At 31.6% G+C, this 27,593-nt stretch overlaps 1 protein-coding gene and 1 long non-coding RNA gene across 2 annotated transcripts; both read left to right on the forward strand.

Annotated features, from left to right (window-relative positions):
- The first annotated feature begins 1,255 nt into the window (after positions 1-1,255).
- On the forward strand, positions 1,256-2,159 carry LOC124456071. Its single transcript, XM_047006608.1, is given in 2 exon segments — positions 1,256-1,981; positions 1,983-2,159. Coding segments are annotated over 2 exon segments (903 nt in total).
- A 2,612-nt stretch (positions 2,160-4,771) lies between these two features.
- Positions 4,772-27,318, forward strand: LOC124456058. Its single transcript, XR_006952089.1, has 3 exons — positions 4,772-4,782; positions 13,946-13,948; positions 27,169-27,318. It is a non-coding gene; the product is annotated as an uncharacterized LOC124456058 (long non-coding RNA).
- Positions 27,319-27,593: the final 275 nt, after the last annotated feature.

Consider the following 27,593-nt stretch of genomic DNA (forward strand, 5'->3'; position numbering starts at 1 on the left):
ACACTCGCTCCTACCAACAACGGATCTCAACTAAAGAAAATTATGCATTCAACAAGGCAAACTGGAATCATCTAAGATCTTTGTTCAGTTATTCACCCTGGTACTTTACAATAGAACAACAAGGCATAAATGATAACTGGGAAACATGGAAAGACCTTTATTTTGCAGCGGTAAACGAAAGTATTCCCAAGTACCGGCATAAAAGAAAAAACATTGCTCCATTGATTACGAAGGATTTAATTAAATTGTGCAAGAAAAAGAAACACCTTTATAAAAAAGCAAAAAAACCAACAATGAAAATCACTGGGCCGCTTATCGTACTTTGAACAATTCTTTGAAAAAGAAATGCAACTCAGCCAAATGGAGACATCTTGAGGCAATCGCAGATAAATTGCAGGTGGAGAATAATTCCAAGCCTTTTTGGAACTACATGCGTTCAATAAGAAAAGGAACTAACGACCTATTGTTCCTAAAAGACGGAAGTGTAGAAAGCACTGGAGATCAGGAGATTGCATAACATATGAACGCATATTTTGCATCAGTATTTACACAAGAACAAAAGTCTCTTCCGGAATTTGATCATGTTCTCAATGATAAGTTATGCAATGTATTTTGTACACCTAGCGAAGTGGAAAAACATCTGAAAAACCTAAACATACACAAATCCCCAGGTCCTGATAAATTATCGCCTCGTATCCTAAAAGAATGTGCACTGGAACTATCTACGTCACTTTGTAACTTATTTAACATGTTGTTCCAATCCGGCTCACTACCCAACGACTGGAAAATTGCTCACGTTATACCAATTTATAAAAAGAGACCAAAATATAGAAAGGAAAACTATCGCCATGTCTCGCTAACATCTATCATTAGTAAAACGGCGGAGAAGATTGTGAAATCGAGAGTTGTATCATTTTGGACGGAACACCAACTACTAAACACAAGCCAACTTGGATACCTGGAGGGCCGATCGACAGTGTCACAACTTTTAAGCTGTTATAATGACTTGTGTTTAAGAAGAAATTCGTCTAAAGTGTCTGATGTAATATTTCTGAACCTGTCAAAAGCGTTCGACAGTGTCCCTCATGAGCGACTACTTTTAAAACTCAATAGGTACGGGATAGATGGGCAGCTGCACCTGTGGTTCAAGAACTTCTTAACCAATCGAAAACAAAGAGTTACGGTACGTGGATCGTACTCGGATTGGTAACCAGTTACATCTGGTCTCCCTCAAGGCTCAGTACTGGGACCGGTTATGATCCTTATTTATGTGAACGAAATACCTGGCATCATCACGTCTACTGCCAAATTATTTGCTGACGATACCAAAATCTACCGACAGATAAATAATATCGATGATTCTATTGCTTTACAGATAGATCTGACATCACTCGACCTATGGGCGGATCGTTGGCAGATGAAATTTAATTCTACCAAATGTGAAGTCATGAGAATTACACATAACAGAGACAAAAAGTCCACGCGGTACAATATATCGAGTACAGTGTTGAGGAATGTATCTAATTACAAAGATCTTGGAGTTATTATGTCTAGTGATCTAAAATGGTCAAAACATGTTGAACAAATAGTTCACAAAGCAAATAAGGTTCTTGGCTTACTTAAACGCACAGTAGGCGGTAAAAACAGAGATATTTTCTCAAACTTGTACAAAACCTTGGTTCGTCCAATCTTGGAATACGCCTGCCCGGTGCGGTCACCACACCTCATGAAATACATCGATGAAATTGAGAAGATACAAAGAAGAGCCTCGCGAATTGCCTTAGGCCAAAGAAAACAAGAGATGGCGTACACGGAGAGGTGTAAAATTCTTAAATGGAACTCTTTAGTACAAAGGAGAGATTTCCTTTCCTTAGTGGAATGTTATAAAACTGTATTCAATCTAAATGGATTGAATTTCAGCGAATATTTTGAACTTTGTAAAAACACTAAATCGAGATCTAACCACCCATATAAACTACAAACTCAAACTCGCAAGACTGAACTGTTACAAAAATTCTTTCTTTGTCAGAATTATCAAACCCTGGAATAATCTTCCTATTAATTTATTTAATTTTGTGACAGCCCTAACGTTCGTGAGTTTAAAAAAAATTGAAGAAACACATGAATATTTATTCAGTCGTCAGTTAATTGATATTTAGCTTTTTCTTATTTGACATTTTTTTTTATTTATTATTTACTATTTATTTTTTATATTTATTATTTTTTATTTCTTATTAACTAGTTCTATAAGATTTTTTACACAAATAGGAGACCCTTGATATAGGGCTAACCTCTGGGTTTCCTTTTTCTTAATAATGATGTATTTGCATGTTGTTCTGAAATAAAGTATTGTAACCATGGCTAGCCTTTCTCCTGGTGAAACTGACTGCCGCAAATGAGTATTTTGCCTTCTTAATGAAGGACCAACTAAGCTCAAAAGGAAATCAAAGGTGATTTGATTCCTTCTGAAGTAAATAAAGAATTGTTCTTCGTCATTCCTCAATTCTTGAACCAAGTTTCCAAAGTCACCTTGTTCACGTTGTCGGTGGTTGATATCTCTCACACAGCAGCGCCTCTTACGAACTACCCGTCGGTTTTGTCTGTTTTCTTCCTCGTCCAACTCGTTTAAAACAATTGCTATTAATATATCTCGTAAGTTCTGGTTCGACGCCATATTGAAATGACCCGCCAAATTCGTATTTCCCGCTAAAATTCTCTCTAGGGGGACTGGTACGTGCTTAAAATCAAGTCGCTTTGCCTGTTGTGCTAGCGACAGTGTGTCTGTTATCATTTTTCGTGTCGCTTCGTCGCTCTGTCGTTTCACCGTAACGACCAAGCGACAGCGACAGTGTGTCTCGGGCTTAAAGATTGGACTCGGACTCGCCGTGATTTTCATCTATTGTATTATATGCCTCGTCATTAATGTTCCTTGTTTCATCTTCTATGACATAACTGGGAATATAATCAAACAACGTTATTGGCGTTAATGTAACTGTGTAAAAGATCTTGGACAAAAGAAAAAGAGTCCTTGATAACATGGGAGCTGGCGGAGATTGGTGTAAGGAAAGGAATAAAGAATTTGGCTATCTTGTAGGAGTAGTGGTCAATACTAGATAAGATTGGTTTATCGCAGATTTATGAATTTTAGGATGGAGGATTTATGAATTTTAGGGAGTCCATATAGTATGCCGATACGTATAGCAGTGGGATAAAGTTCGTTGTATGTTTTTTCATTTATGCATTTTTCTGCCTTCAGTTTTCTCAGCATCGTCTTTACTTGATTCCCGCGTTTCAGTGTAATTTTGATAGCATCATCTTTTAGTTACTATATACATCGAATAAAAGGTGTTAAATTACATGACGGTATGCACTAAACATATCGGAACGTTTATTTAAAATGTTCTTTTTACGTCCTTTCAGGATAAGTAGTCTTTCTTCAAGGCAAAGACGGCAGGTTTTTTGGTTTTTGTTCGAGGGTGGAAATTGTTTGATGTGTTGTAGTTTCGTTTGTTTTCTTTCAGTGTCCACGCGTATTTAGAAAGTTATGTCTCGTTGCGGTATTTAATGTTCGTAATTGATTTAATGTGGTTTCAATATCGTGTCTTAAAAGCGCGTGCAGTAACACCTATATAAGTTTTGGTTTCGTTGTTGTCACGTCGGCTTTGTAAATCACGTTGGGTTTCAGGCAATTTGCCATTTAAATTATCTGACAGAATAAATAATCTGTCAGTTGCCTGAAGATCGCCCAACGGCGTGAAACTCCTAGTAGCGACCGCAAAAACTTGTCGATTTTATTTCATTTTATCTTACGCTTCTCTAATACATAGGAGATTGAGCGCTCTCTTATCCAGGAATATTAAGATATATATATATATACAAAGATTATTACAATGTGCCCTCCCGGCTATCACCATAGTAAAATGGTGACTTCGTGTGATAGAAATTAATGCCCAACATAATGTTCTGATTAGAGCCATAGAAATAGACCAAAAAAAAAACAAATTGTAAAATTAAATTTATTGTGACGTTTCGTCTTTACTCAAGACATCTTCAGACAAATAATAAATTGGATGTTAAGACAAGATATTATATTTACAAAAAGGTGTTAAACTACTACTAAAGGAAGCGGTGTCGAATGGATACATGATAAGGAAGTTAGGAAGTGAAATAAAGAGAAATTAAAAGAGGTTAAGTGGAATGGAGTTTCCTTGCACATTAAGTGAAGGCTTGTGTTTATTGATTAGAAGGCTTTCATGAATGGAGAGTTCATAAGTATCGTTGGAAGAGGAGATTATTTTAAAGTCGTCTAAGTTGAGGGTGTGTCCAGTTGCGTTAATGTGAGCAAGAATGCTTGATGATGCAGGGTGGGAAACTTGGTTGCCTGTAAGGGGGGATATTCCCAAGTGCTCCCAACTTCAAGAGTAAAGACGAAACGTCACAATAAATTTAATTTTACAATTTGTTTTTGGTCTATTTCTATGGCTCTAATCAGAACTTTATGTTGGGCATTAATTTTTATCATACGAATTCGATTTCCGCTCGGCAAGTCTCTCGCTACAATTTTAAAATGGTGACTCCTGCACTTGGGACACAGAACGTACAGTTACACATTGTATGGATTGTATTGTTGAGTCACCACAGTGCTCAAACCTATAAAGGTGAGCTTTGCATATCGCGAACACGGTGAACGTCTCCATATGAGACTCTCTACACAATCCGACAGTGCTCAAACTACGCACGCGCAGTGAGCGTAATATACAAAGAGTAGTATAGTACATGGGGGTAGGGGATCAAAAAAAGTTTACTTTTTTTTATCTCATACGCCCCATGTACTATACGGAGTTTAACCGTGGGTAAAAACTATCTTTATAACAGCGTAAAATAAGACATGGTTCAAAAGACGTCCCTCAGCAAAAAGTCATGTAAAAAAGCTGCGTAAAAAATAGTCATTGTTTCAAAGAGGTAAAAAGTATCTTTATAACAGCGCAAAATAAGACCATGGTTCAAAAGGCGCCCCTCAGCAAAAGGTCATGTAAAGAAAGCTGTGTAAAAATAGTCATTTTTCAAAGGGGGGTAAAAATCTCGAGGTTACAATCTGTTGTTTAAAAATATGGAATCTATATGTTTTATATCTTTATAAATAAATGTTAATAAAGCATCGGTTAAGATCAGCAGCATAAGCGTATCTAAAACAGCAGAGTGAACTATTAATTTCTAAACTAAGATGGAAATTTTCATAAGTGAAATTGTAGTGCATTTGTTTGTTTTCAAAAGTGTTGTTTTATAAATATGTTTTTACAAAATATTTTAATTCCTTTAGCTTTTTATCTCCTTTATTATTATCTTTAATATAACAACACTTGCTTCTTAAACCAACAAATTCTTTAACTACTATTCCAGCAGCTTCATCTTTCATTTTACCAATAACTTTTTATTAGTTTTATCATGATATTTATGGTATTCTGGGTAATCACTTTCATCAAATTTATCTTTATCACCCAAAATTTGATAGACATCTTCAGTTTCAATTTCATATGTTAAACTATCTGTGTCTTGAAAAATTTAGCTTTATCACCATATTTCTTCTTGATATAATTGTAATGAAAATCATACATCAACGTTTTACTTAAATCTAAGATGCACATACCCACATATGCCAGTCTATTAAGGGTTAGTGTTTCTTTTATTTTATGCACAGCCACAAGGTTCTCATTGAAGATTTTACTACTTACATAAGTAGGTTTTGAAGCTAATTTTAATAATTTATTTTTATTAGTTTCTAGTCTAACATCTACTCGTTTTCGTAAGTTTTCCATGGTTTTACCGAATACCGAATTATTCATTAATTTGAAGAAGTCTTTTTCAAAAGAATTTTTTGCATTAGTTCTTTTTTGAGTATTAAAGTCTATGTATTTTTTCAACCATGGAGATTGATTAAATTCAAGTACTCTATGTACTTTTTTTAACTTTAACCCAAGATCTAAATATAGTTGAAGATTTCTATAATGTAAAACGCATTTGTATTTATTTTGTAATGTAGGAATTAATTTGCTTACTAATCCTGTTGATATATTGTAATTAGAAGCAATTGTCTTACAATATTTTGACAGCATGTTGCTAGTTACCTTAAATTTTTCTGGACAAAGAGGATAATCGTTATGTGAATCATGTAGTGTTTCAGGGTATTCTAAATCAACTTCTAAAATTAAACCTTTATTACTATCTGCTTGATATTTAGCAAGGTTTATGTTGTTAATCTGTTTATCAGTTAACCATTTGAAATTACCAGTAGGTAAGTTTTGTGACATAGCCCATCCATACAGATTGTTAGCATCTAAATACGTTAAATACTTCGATGGCTTATTATTATCATAAGATGATTGATATTTGTTATTAGCTTTACCATATCGATTAGCAATATAACTAACACCTCCTCTCATACCCTTTTCAATGAATTGAAACATATCAATATCTGTCATTAATTCTAATTTAATATCTGTCATCTTTAACATAGCATCCCAAGACAACCCAGGAGATGTGAAATAGTGGCATGGGTCTAATTTATAATATTCAAGACATGTTTTCGAAAGTTTTCAAATACATCAGCTAATAACAAAACGTCTGATTTCAGATATAGGTCGTGATACTCACCCATGTTTTTCAGATTGAATGTATCCCACACTTTTGTGCATGATGGTATTGTTCATCTGATATATTATCAGCAGTAAGAATACTATAAAAGTCTTTTTGAAGGTAATTTTCATCAAACTTTTCAAAGCTATCCATATAATCATATGGGTATATACCTTTTGAGTCATTAAATTAAATTTTCACCTTGAAACTGCTTATAGGTATATTTAAATGAATCTTTAGGTAAATTACAAACAAGCTTTTCAAGACTAGAGCTCATAAATTGAAAACTATCAAGAAATGTTAAATGGTTTCCTAACATAAAAGCCATATACTTTTCCATATTATTAGGTATAGCATTTATATTCATATGCGTTTCTTCACCTTTTTTGTTTTTGTATGTATGCTTATTAACAATAGCTCCTATTTCTTGCAAAATAAAATGGCTGTCATACCCACGCAGATTGTGAAATATTACTGGGATTTTAAATTTATCAGAGTCTATTCTAAGTTTTAAATTACAATCTTGATGAGCTGACCCTCTAAACACACCTGTGATATGACAATGGTCTCGAACTCGAATATCTTTGTTAGTATATTTTTTGTTACAGATATGACATTCATCAGCTTTTTTAAATTCTTCTTCATCATAAGAGGTCATTTTTAATGCTTTATTAAAGTGGGTTTTCATAATATTTTTACAATATTTAACTTCTTTTAACATAGCTTCCATAAATCTATAAACAGCCTTTTTACCTCTATATAGTTGAATTTGTTTAGTAAATTGATCATCATAGCAACAAACAACTTTATACCCATAACCACAGTCAGTATGTTTTTGATAGGCTTCTGTATATGAGTTACCATTATCTTGTTGGCAACCAGATATCTTTTCTGTAATAGCTTCAAAATCAGCGTATATAACAAACGGAACAGCTTGTTGTTTATGATAGTTGTTGAAGTTCAGTATGTTATTATTTTTATCAGGCATTTTTACTGCTTGTGTAGCATTTATTAATATACAGTTTTCTATATGGTTATTTAATATTTTTTCAGAACTAAAACATTGAAGGCAGCGCATACAAAAGTGTTTCCTTTCCTTATGCTTTGTATGATTATACATAAATGCATTAAAATTTTTTATTAGAATATAATGTTTGTTTTCATTATCAGTTATCAATAGTAGTTCCATATGGTCTTCAAATTTTTCTTTTGAAATGAATAATGGATATGGTTGTTTATCTTCATAACCGAAAACGTTAATGTTAATTCTGTTTTGCTTTTCGATTTTATTATAATGTTTAACAGTCACTGGAAAATCAATCCCAGAGTAGTCTAACTTGTTAATATATTCCTTATCAGATTTTTTAATCCTTTGTGGGTATTTATTTTGTGGGTTGATATGTCTAATATGACACCATCTAAAACATTCATTGTCTCTATTTTTGATATTAATTAATCTTTTCTTACTATTTTTAAGTTCTTGTGGTAAATTAATGTATGAAGATCCTTGTAATGGCTTGTATTTAACAACATTAAGATAATGATTATCTATAGAGAATAACCCATCCAGAACCTTCTTGAGTGAATTTATCAATCTTATTTAATATATTTTGTTTTGAAATTTGTAGTGATTCAGTAATATTTTCATTATTTGTAATTGTTAAAGCTTGACTGTTGAAATAAGCTGTTTTTGTTGAATGATCAACATTACCGTTATATTTTATTTTAAATTTTTCAAATGTTACCTTAAGCGTTTCAATAAATTTTAATCCTTTCATTGTTGTTAACATTTCTTTAATTTAATATGTAAGATACTTTCTTGTGCTCTGCATTTGTATTAATGGCATTTTAATGTTAATAATGCTTATTTCATATGATTTAGTGTATCCTTTTATAGCATTGTTTGTTTCTCTTATTTTAACTCTAGGTGTTGGTACTGGTTTCTTATTTTTATTCTCATACTCTTGAATTATTTCTTTAACACTTTTTCTTGGTTTTGGGACTGGTGTTAATACTTTGATTAATTCGTTTTTTCTAAATTTATAATAACCTTTAATCTTTTTTTCTTTAGCAATAACTTTTAACTGAGATACGGTCATTTTTTTGATATTGGATTGTGATAGTACTTTTTTTTGTACTGGTTTGGAAATTGAAGTATTATTAACTTCAACCCACGGCTTTTGATTTAATATTAAATTAATTAAATCGTCTTTAGTCAACTTTTGAAGTTCATCTTTATTCATATTAGGCATACTATATAAAATACTCATGTCTTTAAGTACTTTATGTTTTGTTTTATCTCTATTTATATTCTGCATACTATATAAAATAGGTTTGTCTTTAAGTACCTTTCGATTTAAATAATCTCTATTCATATATATATAGTATATATTTTATTTTTATTTTTTTTAAACGCACTAATTTTAATTATAGAAATAAATCTATATTTAAAACTTTTTATAAAAACTATATTATTTTTTAATTTTTTGAATTTCTGAAATGTTTTCTAGTTCTAAGATGTAAAGTTTTATATGCTAAACTATATGTTTTATTACATGAATCACAATGCCATGGTTTTGAGAGCATATATAAAGTTCTATGTTGTTTGATTTGTTCTTTAGTATAAATTTTTGGTCTTCCTCGTATTGGTTTATCTGAACACATATATATACTAATACTATATATTTTATTTTTTAAATAGTTATTTAATGCGTTTAAGATAAATTTTAATAATTCCATTAGCACTTGAATGATTACAATATTCATATAAATCAAATTTTATAACATAAACATCTTTATCTATATTGTTAATGTCATACTTAAAATAACAATCATCCCATCCATGATATTTATTAAACATAGCTTTAGTTATATATGTAAACTGTGGTTTATAAAAATCACTACTCATAGTATCTTTATTAGATGGTTTAAATGTATTTAGTATAATCGGTTCATAATCAATATTCATTGCACACATAATATGTAAAATTTTTGTTATATTTTCTATATTATATTTATTTTTTGAAAAAGATAACCACTCATTAGTGTTCAATTCATACTCTTTATATATATATCTATCCGTATCGTCTTTATAAAAAAGCTCATATGTTAATTTGTGAATATACATGTTTTTGTCTTTCATTATTTCATCTAATAAATCTAAACTAACTTCATGTCCTTTAAATTTATATACATCTTTATTTTTTTGAACCACAACCATTCTATACTAATACTATATATTTTATTTTTTTTAAGGTGCGTTTAAATTATCTTTTGTTTTATACAATGTTTTTTCAAAATCCTTCAAAACACCTTCTATATTAGAACTAGTTTTTTTACAACATAGAATAAAATTTCTAATCTTTTTTAATAGATCTTTAAGATTCATATATAATAGTAAATTTTTTATTTCTTTGACTCTATCCAATTTTTATAATAAGTACAGTCGATATTTTTATCCCACTCAAGGATTTTATATACTTTACCAAATAATCTATCATCAAAAACTCTTCTTGTCTTACTATTTTTCATATCTCTAACAGCGTGTTTTAATGGTATACCTCTCCTACTAGCTAAGCGTATAATATAATAATTATACATACTAACATTTTTTTTATTAATTAATTTATGTTTAATCATAGTACTGACAACCTTTATAAAATCATTTGTCAATTTTTCAACATATTCAAAAGTTACACACAATCTAATTTTATTAAAAAACCATTTTTTCCTTGAATGAACTGATCTTTGACATTTCCAAATTTCTGGTATCCATTCATTAACAATCTTATATGAATGGACAGAACCGCAGTGAATACACACCATTTTATTGTTATCTGAAATAATGTATTGAAATTCGCAACATAAGTATGTTTTAACAGAACTATTAATATAATTATCACATATCTTTTTATCACAAAAGCAACAATTTATGTAACCAAAAAACTCTTCTAACTCTTTATGAATCAATTTATTACAATACATATACTAATACTATATATTTTATTTTTAAGTAATTTTATATAATAAATATCCAGATATAATACCAATCACAACCATTGTACCAGATTGATAATTTTTCATAGTATTAGATTCTTTGTAAAAGTCATGTAATTGTGGTTCTCTATGAAATGTTAATCCGTTGTAATGTATCGTTTTTACTTTTCTAAGCGCATCTAAAGCTTTGTTTGTAAGTTCTATATCATCATCAGCATATTGAAGTTCTTGTCTTAACTGTTGAATTTTATCATGCTGCTTGACTTCATTTTCATAGAACGCCTCTTTAGCCTTAGATAAGTCCTCTAGAGCCTTGTTGTGACGTTTTATTTCCTCAGCATAACCGTTTTTATCAAGTTTATGAAATAGCCAGCCTGCTAAGGAAAAACCTAACCCATTAACAACTGCTACTATAGATGTTGATAATCCAGTAGTAATAACACTTGTCATATATATTTATACAGATTTAACTGGATTTTCAGGAATCCATTTTTTGTCTTGAGCATATTTAACTAGCATTGTTGATGCTGTAACAGCAACAACCAGTTTAGCAAAATCTTTGATACTGTTTGTGTCTGTTAATTTTTGACCTAGTAGTTTTTTAGACGCCATAGAAAGACCTACAGCAGTTACAGTTATTAAAACTGAATCAAAAGCTTCATTCATAAACTGTTTCTTATTTATAGTATTACTCATATATAATAGGAAATATTTTATTCAAATGAGTCTAAATTATATTGTTTATTTTTTGTATCAAAACATGATTTTCACTAGTTGTTTCTTCTTTTGCTTTATCGTTTGTTAATTTTTCCTGCCTTTTATCATTTTTCCTTGTATAATAGAGACTAGCAATAGCAGTTAATACTCCAATAGTTCCAAATAAGAATCCGTAATTAATATTCCAGCTATTATCCTCAATTTTCTTTTTATTTTCTAATTCAATCCTATCTCGCATCTTTTTTTCTTTAGCAGCTTTCGATATAGCAGCTAAGCGTTTCCCAGCTTCAACTCTAATAGGGTCTTTCTCTTTCTTAACTGTAGTTATCTTTAGGTTTTCTTCAGACATGTTATATATAATACTGTAGATTTTGTTCACAGATAACTTATAGATAACTCATAGATAATCTTATAGATAACTTACAGATAACTCACAGATCTTTATATTTTTTATTATATTTACTCACCATACCATTTATAGGAGGACAAAAGTCAATTATAATATCATCGATAACTTTTATGTCTGATAGAAATATCACTTCATTATAAGCTAATCCTCTTAAATAAGATCTCATAGTCATAAGTATTTTTTGATATGATGTATATGCAAATTTACACATTTCTAAGTTATTATTAATCTTACTCTTAACCATATAACCTTGAATTAAAGCCCCTAAACCACTCAGGGTGGCTATAACTATCGGGTTGACAGTTATACTACCTATAATACCAGCAGTCGAGACTAGAAAAATACTTCCCATGTTTAATGATAGTTTAATTTTCTTTAATTTATTATACTTCCATTTATAACAGGTATACATTTTGTGGTAGTACAAATACAACTTTTTCAGCTTTTGAAATTCATCTTGACTCAACTCACTCGAAATATGATTAAAATCTAGAACTTTTTTCATATTATATTATAAGACGTATTTAATTAATACGAATGATGATATCGTTGATATACCGAGTAAAGCAATCATATCTGTTTGATGATGATTATTTACTATCATTTTTGTATGTTTATGTACTAATGGTTTTTTATGAACTTCATCTATAGTATCTAGGTGTTGTGATGGTGCATTATCTTGATGTACTTTTTTAGGTTCTTCCTTTTTAACTCCATAAAAATTTATTTTAGAATTAATACCGAATTTCATAGTTTTATTAGCTAATGTTAAAATATTATTATACCCATCAATCTTTTTATTCAATATGATCATACGGCTGGGTATTAAAATCATACCAGGGCTGATTGCCATATTTAAAATAACATTTGTGTCTTTTATACTCTTTCTCATGTTAGATATCAATATAGTTGTATCATTCTGTACTATAGTATCTTTTAATAATTTTCTAAAAACGTTTTGAGTTTGCATGCTCCTAGCTCCCTTATTAAATATTGCCCAATGTGTGCTAGCCTGACTTCCTAATATTGTATAAACAAAGCTTTCAATGCTCTCTTGCAAAAGAACTTTTCCGACTGATGTAATACCTTCCGAATGATATGCAATGAAGCTCCTATAATCAGTAGTTGAATATTGAAAATTAACATAATACCCATCATTGTTTTTATCGAATTTTAAAATACCTTTATAAGGTATATGCTTTTTCAATTCAGTAAAGTCATATTTGTCTAATAACGATGGATGCTTCATAAATTTTTGAATAGTATAATATAAATGATACTTAACAAGACTTTGTATAATTATACTTCTATCAAAATGTAAATGATTAAGCCCGATTCCACATAAAAAACTAGCCACATAAGCCCCACAAATAATAGCGTAGTACTCTTCTTTTTTATAATTTAAATGATTTTTAATATTGTATCTTATACCAGTCGTCTGTTCTTTTTTACTTTTAATTTCACTTGACCACGTAGCTGTTATAGGTGGTAAATTACTCATAAAATAATCATTCTCTGTTACATATGAAAAAGTTCACTGTTTTTATAGACGGAGATAGTAAAAAAATTGACTTACAAGAAACTATAGTAACAACTAACTATTCATATTTATATATCAAAAAGGCTTATTTGTATTGGGAATATAAAAATGTGAAATTAAATAATACTTTAGCTTTTACAATAGGCGCAACAAAATATAATATAGATGCTGGTTACTGGACTTTTAAAATGCTTAAAACGTTTCTTGAGTCTGTTAACGTAAAGCTTGAGATGGTAGAAAACAACGGAACTTGTAAAATAACTAATAATAATGATGAGGTATTAGTATTATCTGATACTCTTATTAAAATGTTAGGTTTTAATGATACCATAAAAACTATGAAAAAAGGTATCGTACAAAATGGTGTTTCTAAAGTGGATATAAACAGAGGATTAAAGTGTGTGCAAATTTCTTCTAATATTGTAAATTCAAGTTATAATTATAACCCTGAAGGGAAAAAAAGTAATATAGCTTTAACTTTACCAGTAATAACAATTCAGTCGTTATTTGGTACTGTATACGAATATAATGATATTGAATCTAAAGTTACAATTATAAAAGGAGCCTTTAACGAGCTAATATTTAATATATTAGATCAAGATGGCAACCCTGTGAATGTAGGTAGTATTCTACTTGAATGTTATCTTGAGTAAGTTAAATGGATGAAGATATTAAAATTGAGCAAAGTTTAAGAGATATTTATTATGATCCGAAAACAGGGTATCAATCAGCAGAACGGCTTTATCAGAAAGCATTAGAAGAAGGTATAGATGTTAGTAGAAAACAAGTTAAAGAATGGTTAATATCTCAAGATACATACACTAGATATAAACCTATTATTAGGAGACATAAATTCAGACAAACAAGGGTAAACTATCTTGGTGAACAAATACAAATGGATTTAGTTGATATGGGTTCTTATAAGTATAAAAACAATGGTTATTATTGGATATTAACAGCTATTGAAATATTAAGTAGATATGCATTTGCTATCCCTGTTTATAGGAAAGACACAAATAATATGACAAAAGCTGTTGAAAAACTATTAAGTCAATTTAAAGATAGATTTAATGATTACCCGAAACTAGCTCAATTTGATGATGGTAAAGAATTTTATAATGTAGGTGTCAAATCATTATTAGAAAAACATGGAATTAAGTACTTCTCTACTAAAAATGATAAAAAGGCTGCAATTGTCGAACGATTCAACAGAACGCTTAAAACATCTATGTGGAAATATTTTTACAGTAAAGGAACATATAAATGGATTGATATATTAGATGATTTAGTATATAATTATAACAATACAAAACACAGTACAATTTTGATGAAGCCTAAAGATGTTAATAAAAAGAATGAAGATGAAGTATGGAATACATTATACGGTCATGAAGTTGCTTATTTACCATTACCTAAGATTAAAATTGGTGATATGGTTAGAATATCAAAGTATAAATCTATATTTACGAAAGGCTATGAAGCAAATTTTACTGAAGAGCTTTTTAAAGTGACTAAAGTTATTAGAGGAGACCCTAATTTATATGAGATAGAAGATTTAGAAGGAGAGCCCATAATTGGTAAATTTTATGAAGAGGAACTATCAGTTGTGAATAAGAAAGATTATGTTTATAGAATTGAAAAGATATTAAAACGTAAGAAGGTTAAAGGTAAAAAAATGGTTTTAGTTAAATGGTTAGGTTATGATAATAAACATAACAGCTGGATTTCTGAAAGTGAAATACAAAATATAGAGTAGTCTATATAATGGATGAAGGAGGTTTTGATTATATTGAATTAGAAGATAAGAAGCAAGAAGATAATAACGATGATAATGAAGATTGGCAAAATTTTCAATTTATTGATGATGAAGATAATAAGCAAGAAAATAATGAATATTATGAAACATCATTTACCGATGATAATTATGGTGTAACAATAAGAAAAAAGACAAATAAAACTAATACTCTTCCTAATGTTCCTACTTCCACTCCTGTTTATAAAAATATTATTAGACCTGAAAACAATACTTATTTTTCTGTTGAAGATTTTATTACAAAAAATTATAGAAAAGAGTTTAAATTTAATAACCTAAAAGGTATTGCATATGATGAAGCTATTATGTTTAGATTAAATTTAGGTAAAACTGATTCAACAAATAATATTACATACAAACCATTAAATAAAAAAAATGAGCGAGGTGATAGTATAATTGTTTTAAAACGTAATAGTAATGGTATATTACAATACAATAAATCAGAAAGTGCTAAAGAAGCTGTTAAACAATTTAAAAACGAAATTAAAAGAATTATTAATTTACAAGAGGAATTTATAAAAACTGAAGAGAGTATGCCTATGGTTGATTTAAATAATCAATATACAGATAATTTCAATCAAATAACTGGTGAAGAACTTAGAGAACATATAGGTGTAATGACCCCCTCTGGAACAATCGATAAAAGAACACGCCTGCAATTCATAAAAGCACAAATAAATCACTTTGCTGAAGAGCTAAACAAAACTCAAGCTAGAATAGATGAAATAGAAAATGAAAATGAAAATGGTATTGACAACAATATTGATGAATTAACTAATTTGCACGAAAGAGCCGAAGAATTAGAAATTATAATTAGAGAAGAAGAAAATCAATTAGAAAAAGAGGATGTACGAGATAAGCAAGAAGAAGACATTACTAGATTAAATCGATTTAAAGAATGGGTTAAGGAAAATATTCCAGGATTATCAGCTTTAGCTATATCTATAGGTTCGATAATTACAACCATTGTTATTAGTGCAAGAAAAGCAATCCTACAAGGTGCTCAAGCTACTAGTAAATTTTCTAAGGCTTTAGCAAATCTAGGTAAAAAATTATGGCCAGTGTTAGGACCATTATTGAATATTATCGCTCAGGCTATATCTTGGGGAGCTAAAGGTTTAGCATGGTTAGCTTCTAATCTATGGGTTTTAGCTATTGCTACTGCTTTTTTAATATATGATCAGTATAAACAAAGAAGAAAATAAAATATGTTTTAATATATATGAATAGATTATTACAAGAAGAGCTTTTACCTGGTTATAAAAAGATTTCTATGACAAAAATTAAAGGTAACCGTACTTTTTATAGTATAACCTTCAATCCTAATAGTCTTAAACCGAATGAACAAGTTTATATTAATATTCCGAAATTGAAAGCAAATAGTTGCTTAGTGCCTGGTTCACTTAATCTATCGTTTGATCTTAAAATCAGTAATACAAAAAGTCACTTTATAAATAATCTCAGTCAGATTTTACAACATAGACTACAAATTAAAGTGGCTGGGGAAACCCTTTACGATTGTAGTCAACATAATATTATAAGTGTATACAAAGACTTGTGGTTGCCGAAAAGTGATCGACAAGGCCTTATTGAATATGGTATTTGTAACCAGAATTTACGAAAACTCATTTCAAAGGATGATAGTGGGGCAACAAGTGGAAGTCCAGAAAAAGTAGCAGACAAATTAATGTATGATATTTATGGTACAAGACAAAAAATTAATATTGATAATATTCTTAAAGACCATGGTCTGTATTGCCCTTTCAATATGAATAATAACTTTCAATACATAATAACATTGCCACCGAGTGATCAAGTCCTTATCGCACAAAGTGGCCAAACTATCGGTGATTATGAATTAGAAAATATTCAGCTTGAATATGAAACTATTGAAAACCAAGAAATTGCGAATGAGGTGACAAATTTATATTCTATAGGAAGAAGCCTATTTTATGAACATATAACCCTCTTAAAAAAGGAAAAATGGGATAAGTCGAGTACATTACAGAATATAAATGTAAATGTGCCTCGTAAAAGTATGAAAGGCATTGTACTACTATTTACAGAAAATTCAGTTAGTGATAGTGAAAAATTTGAATTTCCATTAATCGATAAAATTTCCGTGACAATAGAGGGTGTGCCAAATTGTATTTTCGACCAAGGTATGAATAAAAAACAATTTTATGAAGAAGCAAGAAAATTTTTTGATAGAACTATTCCGATAGATTGCTTCATGACAATTGAAAAATTTTATAAGGATAAATTTGCATTAGTTATCGATTTACGCACCTTTCAAGAAAAAAATATTGCTGGTAACGGTAAAAAAATCATTAATACTCAAAATGGCGTTTTGCTTGAAATTAAAAAAAGAGCATATACAAAAGATTTAAACTGTTACATCTATGTTATTAGTGATGCTCTTGTTCAATTTGTTAATAATGATTTACAAAGTATTCAATACTAGAATAACCAGTAATATATAAATGAACACACCCTTTAATATGATTATTGTAGGCATGACGAACTGTGGTAAGAGTCATTACCTTCTCAAATGTTAGAAAAAACTTTAATAGACATTTTGATTATATTATTTTATTATGCCCAACGCTATCATATAATAAAACCTATCAAGAATGGAAATATATAAATGATTCTGATTTAATTAAAGTAGAATGTGACCAAGATCAGGTAGATATTGTTTTAAAATATGTTAGTGATGTATATAAAGGACCAATAGTCTTATTATTCTTGATGACTGTGCGAGTTGCTTAGATGTTAAAAATAGGACATCGCAATTAATAAAACTAGGGTTCAGTGCTCGTCATTATGGGCTTTCTACTATTGTGGTGACACAGCAATTGACTAGTATTTCTAAACCTTATCGTGAAAATATAAGTTATTTAGTTACATTTTATAATACAAACCGCAATGATATGAAAACCATATTTGATGATTATCTTTATGGTGTTGAAAAGATGATATAGAAGAAATAACCAAAAATTGAAAAATAATAAGTATGCACATTTAGAAATCGAACTTGTATACCCATACCAATGGAAAATTGTTATTCCGCAATAAAACATGTGTTATATATATATGCCAAAGCGTAAAGAGCCTGAAACAATTAATGATATAATTAATGAGATTGATTCCACAAATGATATTATCAAAGACGCGGTATGTGATGAAAATATACAAGATAAAGCGCAAGAGGGTTTTAATAAAAGAGATCAACTACTTAAACTAGCTGAAGATGGTGATTTAGACAAGTCAGTTGCTTACATTAAAAAAGCTAGTCAAAAAATTATTGATAAATTGTACACTGAATACGAGAAAAAACGATTACAAAAAGCTAATGAGTTTTTAACTGATTTAGTTATATCAAAATTTTCAGATATATTAAAAGGGTTTGATGTTATTGAAGATCCCAAAGAATTAACAAAACAGCTTAAATCAGACGACCTTTTAAAACGAGATGTGTACAATTTAGTAGAAAAAGTATCACCATTTTTACCTTTTTTAGGATTTTTATCTGGTAGTGTGACAACTATTAAACATGTTTATGAACATAAAAATAATAAACCGGATATAAAATCTGAGGAATAATATAAATGAGCTTATTTTATGGGCATGATAAAACAGATATTAATGTAAATATACAAGGATCTGTAGATAAAACACATCTATCAGATAATTATTATACCAAAGCACAAACTGATAATAAATTTAAAGACCACTATAACAAATCTCAAGTTGATAATAAATTTAATGACCACTATTATACCAAATCACAAACTGATAGTAAGTATGCTTTAAATTCTAATTTACTAAAATATTATACTAAAATACAAACTGATAATAAATATGTTTTTGTTTCAAGATTAGCCAACTATTATACAAAGAATGAATCAAATGGTAAGTATGCTTTAAGTTCTAATTTAAATAAATATTATACAAAGAGTGAAACAGATGGTAAGTATGCTTTAAATTCTAATTTAACTAACTATTATACTAAAACACAAACAGATGGTAAGTATGCTTTAAATTCTAATTTAAATAAATATTATACAAAGAGTGAAACAGATGGTAAGTATGCTTTAAATTCTAATTTAACTAACTATTATACTAAAACACAAACAGATGGTAAATATGCTTTAAATTTAAGATTAGCCAACTATTACACAAAAAATGAAATAGATATATAGTAAATAGTAAAGTAGTATATCAAAGTAACCAATTAAATTATACCGCAACTGTTGATAGCCAACGAAATATTATCAGAATTGTTTTTAATAATATTAAATTTATTGAATTTACACTTTTATTAATAAATCCATCTGATAACTCTAAAACAGTTAAATTAGATATTATGGTAGATAAGATTAACAAAAAATTTATCATTGAAATAACAAATGATAATGAAAAAAAGATAGCTAATGCATTACTAGATTTATATTACGTATACTGTGTTGATGATGATTTAAACTATATTTATATTATTATTGAACCAAAAAAATCTGCAGCTTCACTAGGTTATAACGAATGGAAAAGAAAATGGCTGACAGCATTTAATGGATTAACCAAAATTCAAGTTTATTCACACCATCAATCTACATTATCTATGAGATATAATGGTTATTCACCAAATTTTGCGGCTACTATAGAAGATAATATTCTAGCAACTAAAAAATCTGTAAATGATGAAATCGAAAAATTAAAAAAATTTATTAAAGATAACTATCAAGCTAAGCCTAAAGATGAAGGTGATCATTAGATATCATTGACTACATATCACATAACTGTTTGTAATAAGTAATTAATACAAAAGCGATATACAAAAAGATTCAAAATCCTGAAACAATTAGTAAAAACACTTTTAACAAAAATTATATAAAACATTGTTAAACATGTACATGTGACACACGCTTGACAGACAAATTAAAAAAACATATAGATTCCATATTTTGTAAAACATTAAATTATTAACACTTGATTATTAAAGAATATTTCTACCACGCGCTGGGTTTTCAGACCATTGTTAAAAGCCACTAGTTTGCTAAATATACCACGTAGACTATAAAAAGCGCGCTGCTACTGATATTTATAAAACATTAAATTATTAACACTTGATTATTAAAGAATATTTCTACCACGCGCTGGGTTTTCAGACCATTGTTAAAAGCCACTAGTTTGCTAAATATACCACGTAGACTATAAAAAGCGCGCTGCTACTGATATTTATAAAACATTAAATTATTAACACTTGATTATTAAAGAATATTTCTACCACGCGCTGGGTTTTCAGACCATTGTTAAAAGCCACTAGTTTGCTAAATATACCACGTAGACTATAAAAAGCGCGCTGCTACTGATATTTATAAAACATTGTATTATTAACACTTGATTATTAAAGAATATTTCTACCACGCGCTGGGTTTTCAGACCATTGTTAAAAGCCACTAGTTTGCTAAATATACCACGTAGACTATAAAAAGCGCGCTGCTACTGATATTTTAATAACGCTTGATTATTAAAGACGGTTTTTAAAATTTAAACGCACCTATATATTTCAAAAACATATAGATTCCAAATTTTGAAAAGATGTTTTATTAACACTTGATTTCTAAAGACGGTTTTTTGAAGAGCATTTTTTAAGCCTCTGTTATTCTCGAATATTCTTCGAATATTCATCGAATCTACGGGGGAACCCCGAATTTTCACTTCGTGAAAATTTTCCCCGCCTGGGTTCCAGAATTCTCGGGGACTCCATTCCCCTGCTCGATCACTTCGTGATCTGTGCTGCCGAGTCCCCTCCGAACCGATGCTTGTTAACATTTGTTTGTAAAGACCGTTTGTAAAATTTAAACGCACCTATATATTTCAAAAACATATAGATTCCATATTTTGTAAAGAGCATATTTTATGTCTGTCGTCCTTCGGACCCAACGGGGGGCGACTCCAATTTTCACTTCGTGAAAATTTCCCGCCATCGTCGCCTAGAATTCTCGAGGGCTCCATCCCCTGCTCAATTTTAGCTACGCTAAAATTTGCGCTGCCGAGCCCTCTCCGAACCGATGCTTTATTAACATTTATTTATAAAGATAGTTTTTAAAACATATAGATTCCATATTTTTAAACAACAGATTGTAACCTCGAGATTTTTACCCCCCTTTGAAAAATGACTATTTTTACACAGCTTTCTTTACATGACCTTTTGCTGAGGGGCGCCTTTTGAACCATGGTCTTATTTTGCGCTGTTATAAAGATAGTTTTTACCTCTTTGAAACAATGACTATTTTTTACGCAGCTTTTTTACATGACTTTTTGCTGAGGGACGTCTTTTGAACCATGTCTTATTTTACGCTGTTATAAAGATAGTTTTTACCCACGGTTAAACTCCGTATAGTACATGGGGCGTATGAGATAAAAAAAAGTAAACTTTTTTTGATCCCCTACCCCCATGTACTATACTACTACAAAGCTTATATACAATGTGCCCTCCCGGCTATCACCATAGTAAAATGGTGACTCCTGCATATAGGAAGTTTTGTTTATTTGAATCTCCGTAAGTACAGTGCTCGATGCTTAAGAGCAGAGCGTAAATATTGATGAGAAGAAGAAAATACACAAAAACTACAATTTCATCCCGACAAGCCTGTTTCGTGATTTCTCACTCTTCAGGGGATAATATTAAATGAATACGAAAGCATGTGCTAGATAATATATACAAGAGGAAGTTAGGGTAAAAAATTAAGATAGAATTACATAATATGTTGAGTGTATGGTTACAAATTGGATAAAAGTGCCTTGTGTCTATGGTGATAAGAGGAGATAAGTTCGTTACGTTTGTTGAGTGATGATAGTTGTGGTTGGTAGGTGATGAAGAATTTTTCTTTCAGGCATAGGTTGCATCTTTTGTTGGCCCTGTTGTACGGTTTGCTGTGAGTAATGATGTTCCATGAGATATTGTGAGCGATGTTGTTGTCTTTTAGTGTCCATATGTGTTTGCTGAGTTCGGTAGAGTTTCTTAGTTTTTTGTGGCGAAAAGAGGCAGTGTGGTTCCTGTGTCGAGTCTTAAATTCGTTTTCTGTAAGTCCGATGTAGGTCTCAGTTGTGTTATTTTCCAAGCGTTTAACAGTTGCTTGGAAGATGACAGATGATTGTAGGCAGTATCCGTTAAGTGGGCAGTTTTGTTTTTGTCGCCAGTTGCATGTTTTAGTTTGTGTATTTTTGTCATTGATGGTGTCATTAGTATTGTCAGGTTCTCTCAATATGCGTTTATTATGGTTATTAATAATATGCTCCATATTGTTCATGCAGCTGTAACTTAATTTAATTGTGTTGCGGTTAAATAGTTTTCTGAGTTTGTGGTCTATGGGAAAGTGCTTGTCAATTAGTGAAATGAATTTGTAGCCGATGTTTGTGCTGACGTTCTTGCTGTATGGTGGGTTGTACCAGAATATGTTATTTCTAAGTCTGTTTTTCCGTTTCGTAGTAGCGTTCGGGTCATATTTCAGTGTGTAATGATATCCATTTTCGTCAAGTCCTTTTTGGTATGGAGGAATTGCTTGGTCAAATGATGCTCCGTCGGATGATAAGGATGAAAGGCGTTTGTTAATGGTATCAGGTATGTTCTTTGTAATGCTTGGAGGATGGTTGCTTTCGTGGTGGATGCATTGCAAAGAGGTGTTGGGCTTAGTGTAAGGTCGATGGGAAGAATTCTTTAGATCGAACGTAATGTCGAGGAAGTTAATGACTTTTTTGTTAGCTTCGATAGTGATACGCAATCCGTTGTTGTTAAATACGCGGCATATCTCTTTTTTAATTTTTTCTGTTTCTTTAGGTGTTGCTTTTGTAATGGCTAGTCCATTGTCGCGATAGAGTCCTATGTTAGTGATGATGTGTTGTAGTTGTGATAGGAGATAGCTTCCTACAAGTTCGCATGTCTCGGCGCCGTCGAAGCTGCCCATTGTCACGTCGAATGTGGAGTTGTGTTTCTTTTGCCAGGGTTGTTGGTTGTGAATGAGGTATGAATTCTTGGCATGTATGATAATGTTTCTCTCTTGGTTTGTGGTGTTGTCGTAGGTTGAGGCGAAATCAAGTGCTTTGTTTGAGGTCTTGGTTGATAGATGGGTAGAAGTCCACAATGTCGAAAGATATGAAGTTGAGATTTTGTTTGTGTTTGATGGAGTTGAACCACTTGATGACAGATGACGAGTTTTTCCATTGGTTCAGCAAAGTGGCTTTTATGGTATGGTTGTTTATTCTGTCAAGTATTTTTTTGCTAATTTTTCCAATTTCATATTTAGTCGGGTTGATTATCGGCAGGTGGGTTTATTTGCGAAGTTCGGTTTGTGGTCTTTGAGTGTTATGTATGCGTCTTTGTTAGCGGTGGAGTCTACTCTGTCAGATATACCCAGCTGTGATGTGATATTTTTGACTTCAGTGTGGATGGCTTCTATTGCGTCGACGTTTATTTTTTGTATGATTTCGTGATATTTTGTTGTAGGAGGTCGTTGTATGCTGGCTTGTCTAGTTTGTAGAAGATTGTAGTTTTGTCGGCTGCGATAAGTAGCTTTTTTTCGTGTTTGATGGCTGTGGTGTTGTCTTTTATTTCGGTGAGAAATGCGTTATGTACTTTTTTAAATTTTACTGATTGAATCATCTTCATCACGTCGTTTTCGAATTGTTTTAAGTTGTCAATCGGTGGAGGGTTTTTTGTGCTCTTGAAACCATAGGTGTCTTTAGAAGCTGTGAGTGTAAAAACAGACTTAGCATAGGTGTAAAAACAGACTTAGAAATAATATACTCTGGTACAACCCACCATACAGCAAGAACGTCAGCACAAACATCGGCTACAAATTCATTTCACTAATTGACAATCACTTTCCCATAGACCACAAACTAAGAAAACTATTTAACGCAACACAATTAAATTAAGTTACAGCTGCATGAACAATATGGAGCATATTATTAATAATCATAACAAACGCATATTGAGAGAACCTGACAATACTAATGACACCATCAATGACAAAAATATACAAACTAAAACATGCAACTGAGACAAAAACAAAACTGCCCACTTAACGGAATTTGCCTACAATCATCTGTCATCTACCAAGCAACTTTTAAACGTTTGGACACTAACACAACTGAGACATACATCGGACTTACAGAAAACGAATTTAAGACTCGACACAGGAACCACACTGCCTGTTTCCGCCACAAAAAACTAAGAAGCTCCACCAAACTCAGCAAACACATATGGACACTAAAAGACAACAACATCGCTCACGATATCTCATGGAACATCATCACTCACAGCAAACCGTACAACAGCGCCAACAAAAGATGCAACCTATGCCTGAAAGAAAAATTTTTTATCACCTACCAACCACAACTATCATCACTCAACAAACGTAACGAGCTTATCTCCTCTTGTCACCATAGACACAAGGCACTTTTATCCAATTTGTAACCATACACTCAACATATTATGTAATTCTATCTTAATTTTTTACCCTAACTTCCTCTTGTATATATAATCTAGCACATGCTTTCGTATTTATTTAATATTATCCCCTGAAGAGTGAGAAATCACGAAACAGGCTTGTCGGGATGAAATTGTAGTTTTTGTGTATTTTCTTCTTCTCATCAATATATATATATATATATATACAAAGTGTATATACAATGTGCCCTCCCGGCTATCACCATATTGAAATGGCAATTGCTTAAATTGTCCAATAAAGTGCGAAGATTATATCTACATTTATTGTTCATTGTTACGGAGTTTTGTCTCCATTTGATGAACTTCCAAGCTAAACTTTTATGCATCAACTTGGCATCATCGATCTCCATTTTCAGCCTTCTCCAATTCCAATACCTTTACTTGGAGTTTCTGCACTTCACATTCTGAAACTCGTCTCTTTCTTTTTGGTGGTTTTTGGTCTTTGGTAGACAAGGAGGGAGATGTAGGATGAACAGTTCCAACCACAGCAGTGGATGGCGTTACTGTTGAGGCTCCTATTTCTCAATTAGCAGTAGATGAGAGCAACAGAGAGAGCCTTTGGTATTCTAAAAAGACGGTTCCATGTTTTTACATGGTGAGATCCGAATGACACCAGAGAGAGTGTGCTCCATTATTGCAGCTTGCTTTGTATTGCACAACATTGCAATTGACTACAATGAACCTGAAGATGAACTTGAACCAGATGAAGATAATGAAGATCTAAATGCAGGCATTCATTATCAAGGTGTACATTAAGGAAATGCTGTAGGAAATCACATAACCAACACACATTTTTGTTAATTGTAAATAGTAATGAGCGATAAATGGCAATTTAACATATTAAGCATGTCATCATGCCTTGCCATGCCTTGCCTTGCCTTGCCTTGTGTCATCCAATGCCAGATGGCTCAGGCGAAACATGAATGTATTCCAAGTGCCAGCGTTGGCGATCTGCCATTACAATCAACAGGTCTTGTCCAGACAAGCCAGTTTCTTCCTCAATGATGTTCTTGAGGGTGACAAACGAGCGCCCAATTCTTTTTTTCGCTGAGGGTGTCCATATCAGAAGCCTACCAGCGGGATCTTCATGACGACTAACATGGCCCGCAAGAGTCAAACGCCGCTGACGAACCGTTTCAGACACACGAGGAAGCGTACCGTACAGAGATTTGTTGGTAGGATGGCTTTTCCAAGATATGTCATAGGCGTGTCTAAGCATTCTTATGTATGTGTCGTCGAGACTCTTTTTATGTTTCACATTATTTAGCGTCCATGAATCTGACCCATAGAGAAGGATGGTTTCAATGCAAGCCTTGAACACTTTAGTCTTTCTTGACGTCTTGATTGGAGACTTCCAAACTGCCTGAAGAGAATGTAGCGCACTCCATGCCAACGCTAGTCTGACCGATATATCATGCTCAGTATCTGAATAACCGCCAAGTTACTTGAAGTATTCAACACAGTCGATTTTAGAGCCAACCTCTTGACAGGCATCCTCTACACGCTTTAGGAGATCTTGAGAAGCTTCAATACAATCTTCAAGAAGTGCAATATCATCAGCGTAGTCCAACTCGGCAAGTTTTTCAGCTGGGTATCTGTTACTTCGGCGCGGCTTGAGTGTGAGGCCGTCACTGCTGGTGATGGAAGTGCGGAGTGCGTAATCAAGAACAATGATAAATAGGAAAGGCGCCAAGGGATCGCCTTAAAGAACACCACTGTCAATCTTGAATGCGTTTGTTTCTCCTTCCGGAGTGAGTACTTTAGCACAGGTGTCTTTGTGCATTACTTGAATTGCATCAACAGCTCTTGATGGGATTCCATCATGCTTGATATATATATTTACGTCATCATACTTGATATATATATTTACGCTCGCTGCGCTTGCGTAGTTTGAGCGCTCTCGGATTGTGTAGAGATAGATAGATAGATAATTTTATTTTGATACGCTTACCATTGTCAACATACAAGTTGATCTCCACATGGGCCGTGTGCAAAAATGAAAATTACAATAGAATAGTGAACTACTTACATTTTACGATACACAAGACACTAAAATGTTCATAAAATGAAGTATAGCTACGCTAGAAACTATTTACAATTAGTTGAGTACATATTTGTCTTGGGAAAGTGGGAAGCGATTTTTCTTTGAAAGATCGCTAGCAGGGGCGGATCCAGGCTGGTGAAACTGATACGAGTCAGTCATTAAATTGAATAATTAATCTTTCACAAATATTGTCAGTATTTTTCTTCCACGACAAGTGCTGATCGAGGGTCACGCCAAGAGACTTAGAATCCCAAACTTGTTTTATTGTTTTGCTTTCTATCGCAATGTTTGGTTGCTGATTTGCTATACTTTTGATAATTGGTTTAGAGCCAATCAACATAAATTCAGTCTTTGCAACATTTAGGCTTAGTTTATTAGCAATCAACCACCTGCTTAAGTATTCCAGATCGAAATTCATAGCAGCTTCAACTTCAGTAAGTGAGTTTCCTGCTGCTGTTAAATTTGTATCATCGGCAAACAATCTGGGTTTCGTCTTTTGTAGGCATTGAGGTAGATCATTAATGTATAATAAAAAGAGTAGTGGTCCTAGAATAGAACCTTGTGGTACACCACACTTGACCAACTGTTCAGATGAAATTGTTCCATTTATCTGACATAACTGAGTACGGTTGGTCAAGTAACATGTTAATAAAGACAATGCGTCTCCTCTTATGCCATAGTGTTCAAGCTAGCTTAATAAAATTTCATTATATACAGTATCAAAAGCCTTTTGTAAGTCAATGAATATCACAAGGTTGAATAATTTTTTGTCAATATTCATATACCAGCTATAGGTACAGTCCAGTAAGGTGGTAGCTGTTGAGTGATGTTTTTGGAAGCCAAACTGAGAGTCACTTAATAGGTGAAATTTATTCAAATAATCATAAAGTTGGTTGTATAAAATCCTTTCCATAATTTTGCTGATTG

Source organism: Xenia sp. Carnegie-2017, unplaced genomic scaffold, assembly GCF_021976095.1.
Source record: "Xenia sp. Carnegie-2017 unplaced genomic scaffold, XeniaSp_v1 HiC_scaffold_41, whole genome shotgun sequence".
Classification (NCBI taxonomy): Eukaryota; Metazoa; Cnidaria; class Anthozoa; order Malacalcyonacea; family Xeniidae; genus Xenia; species Xenia sp. Carnegie-2017.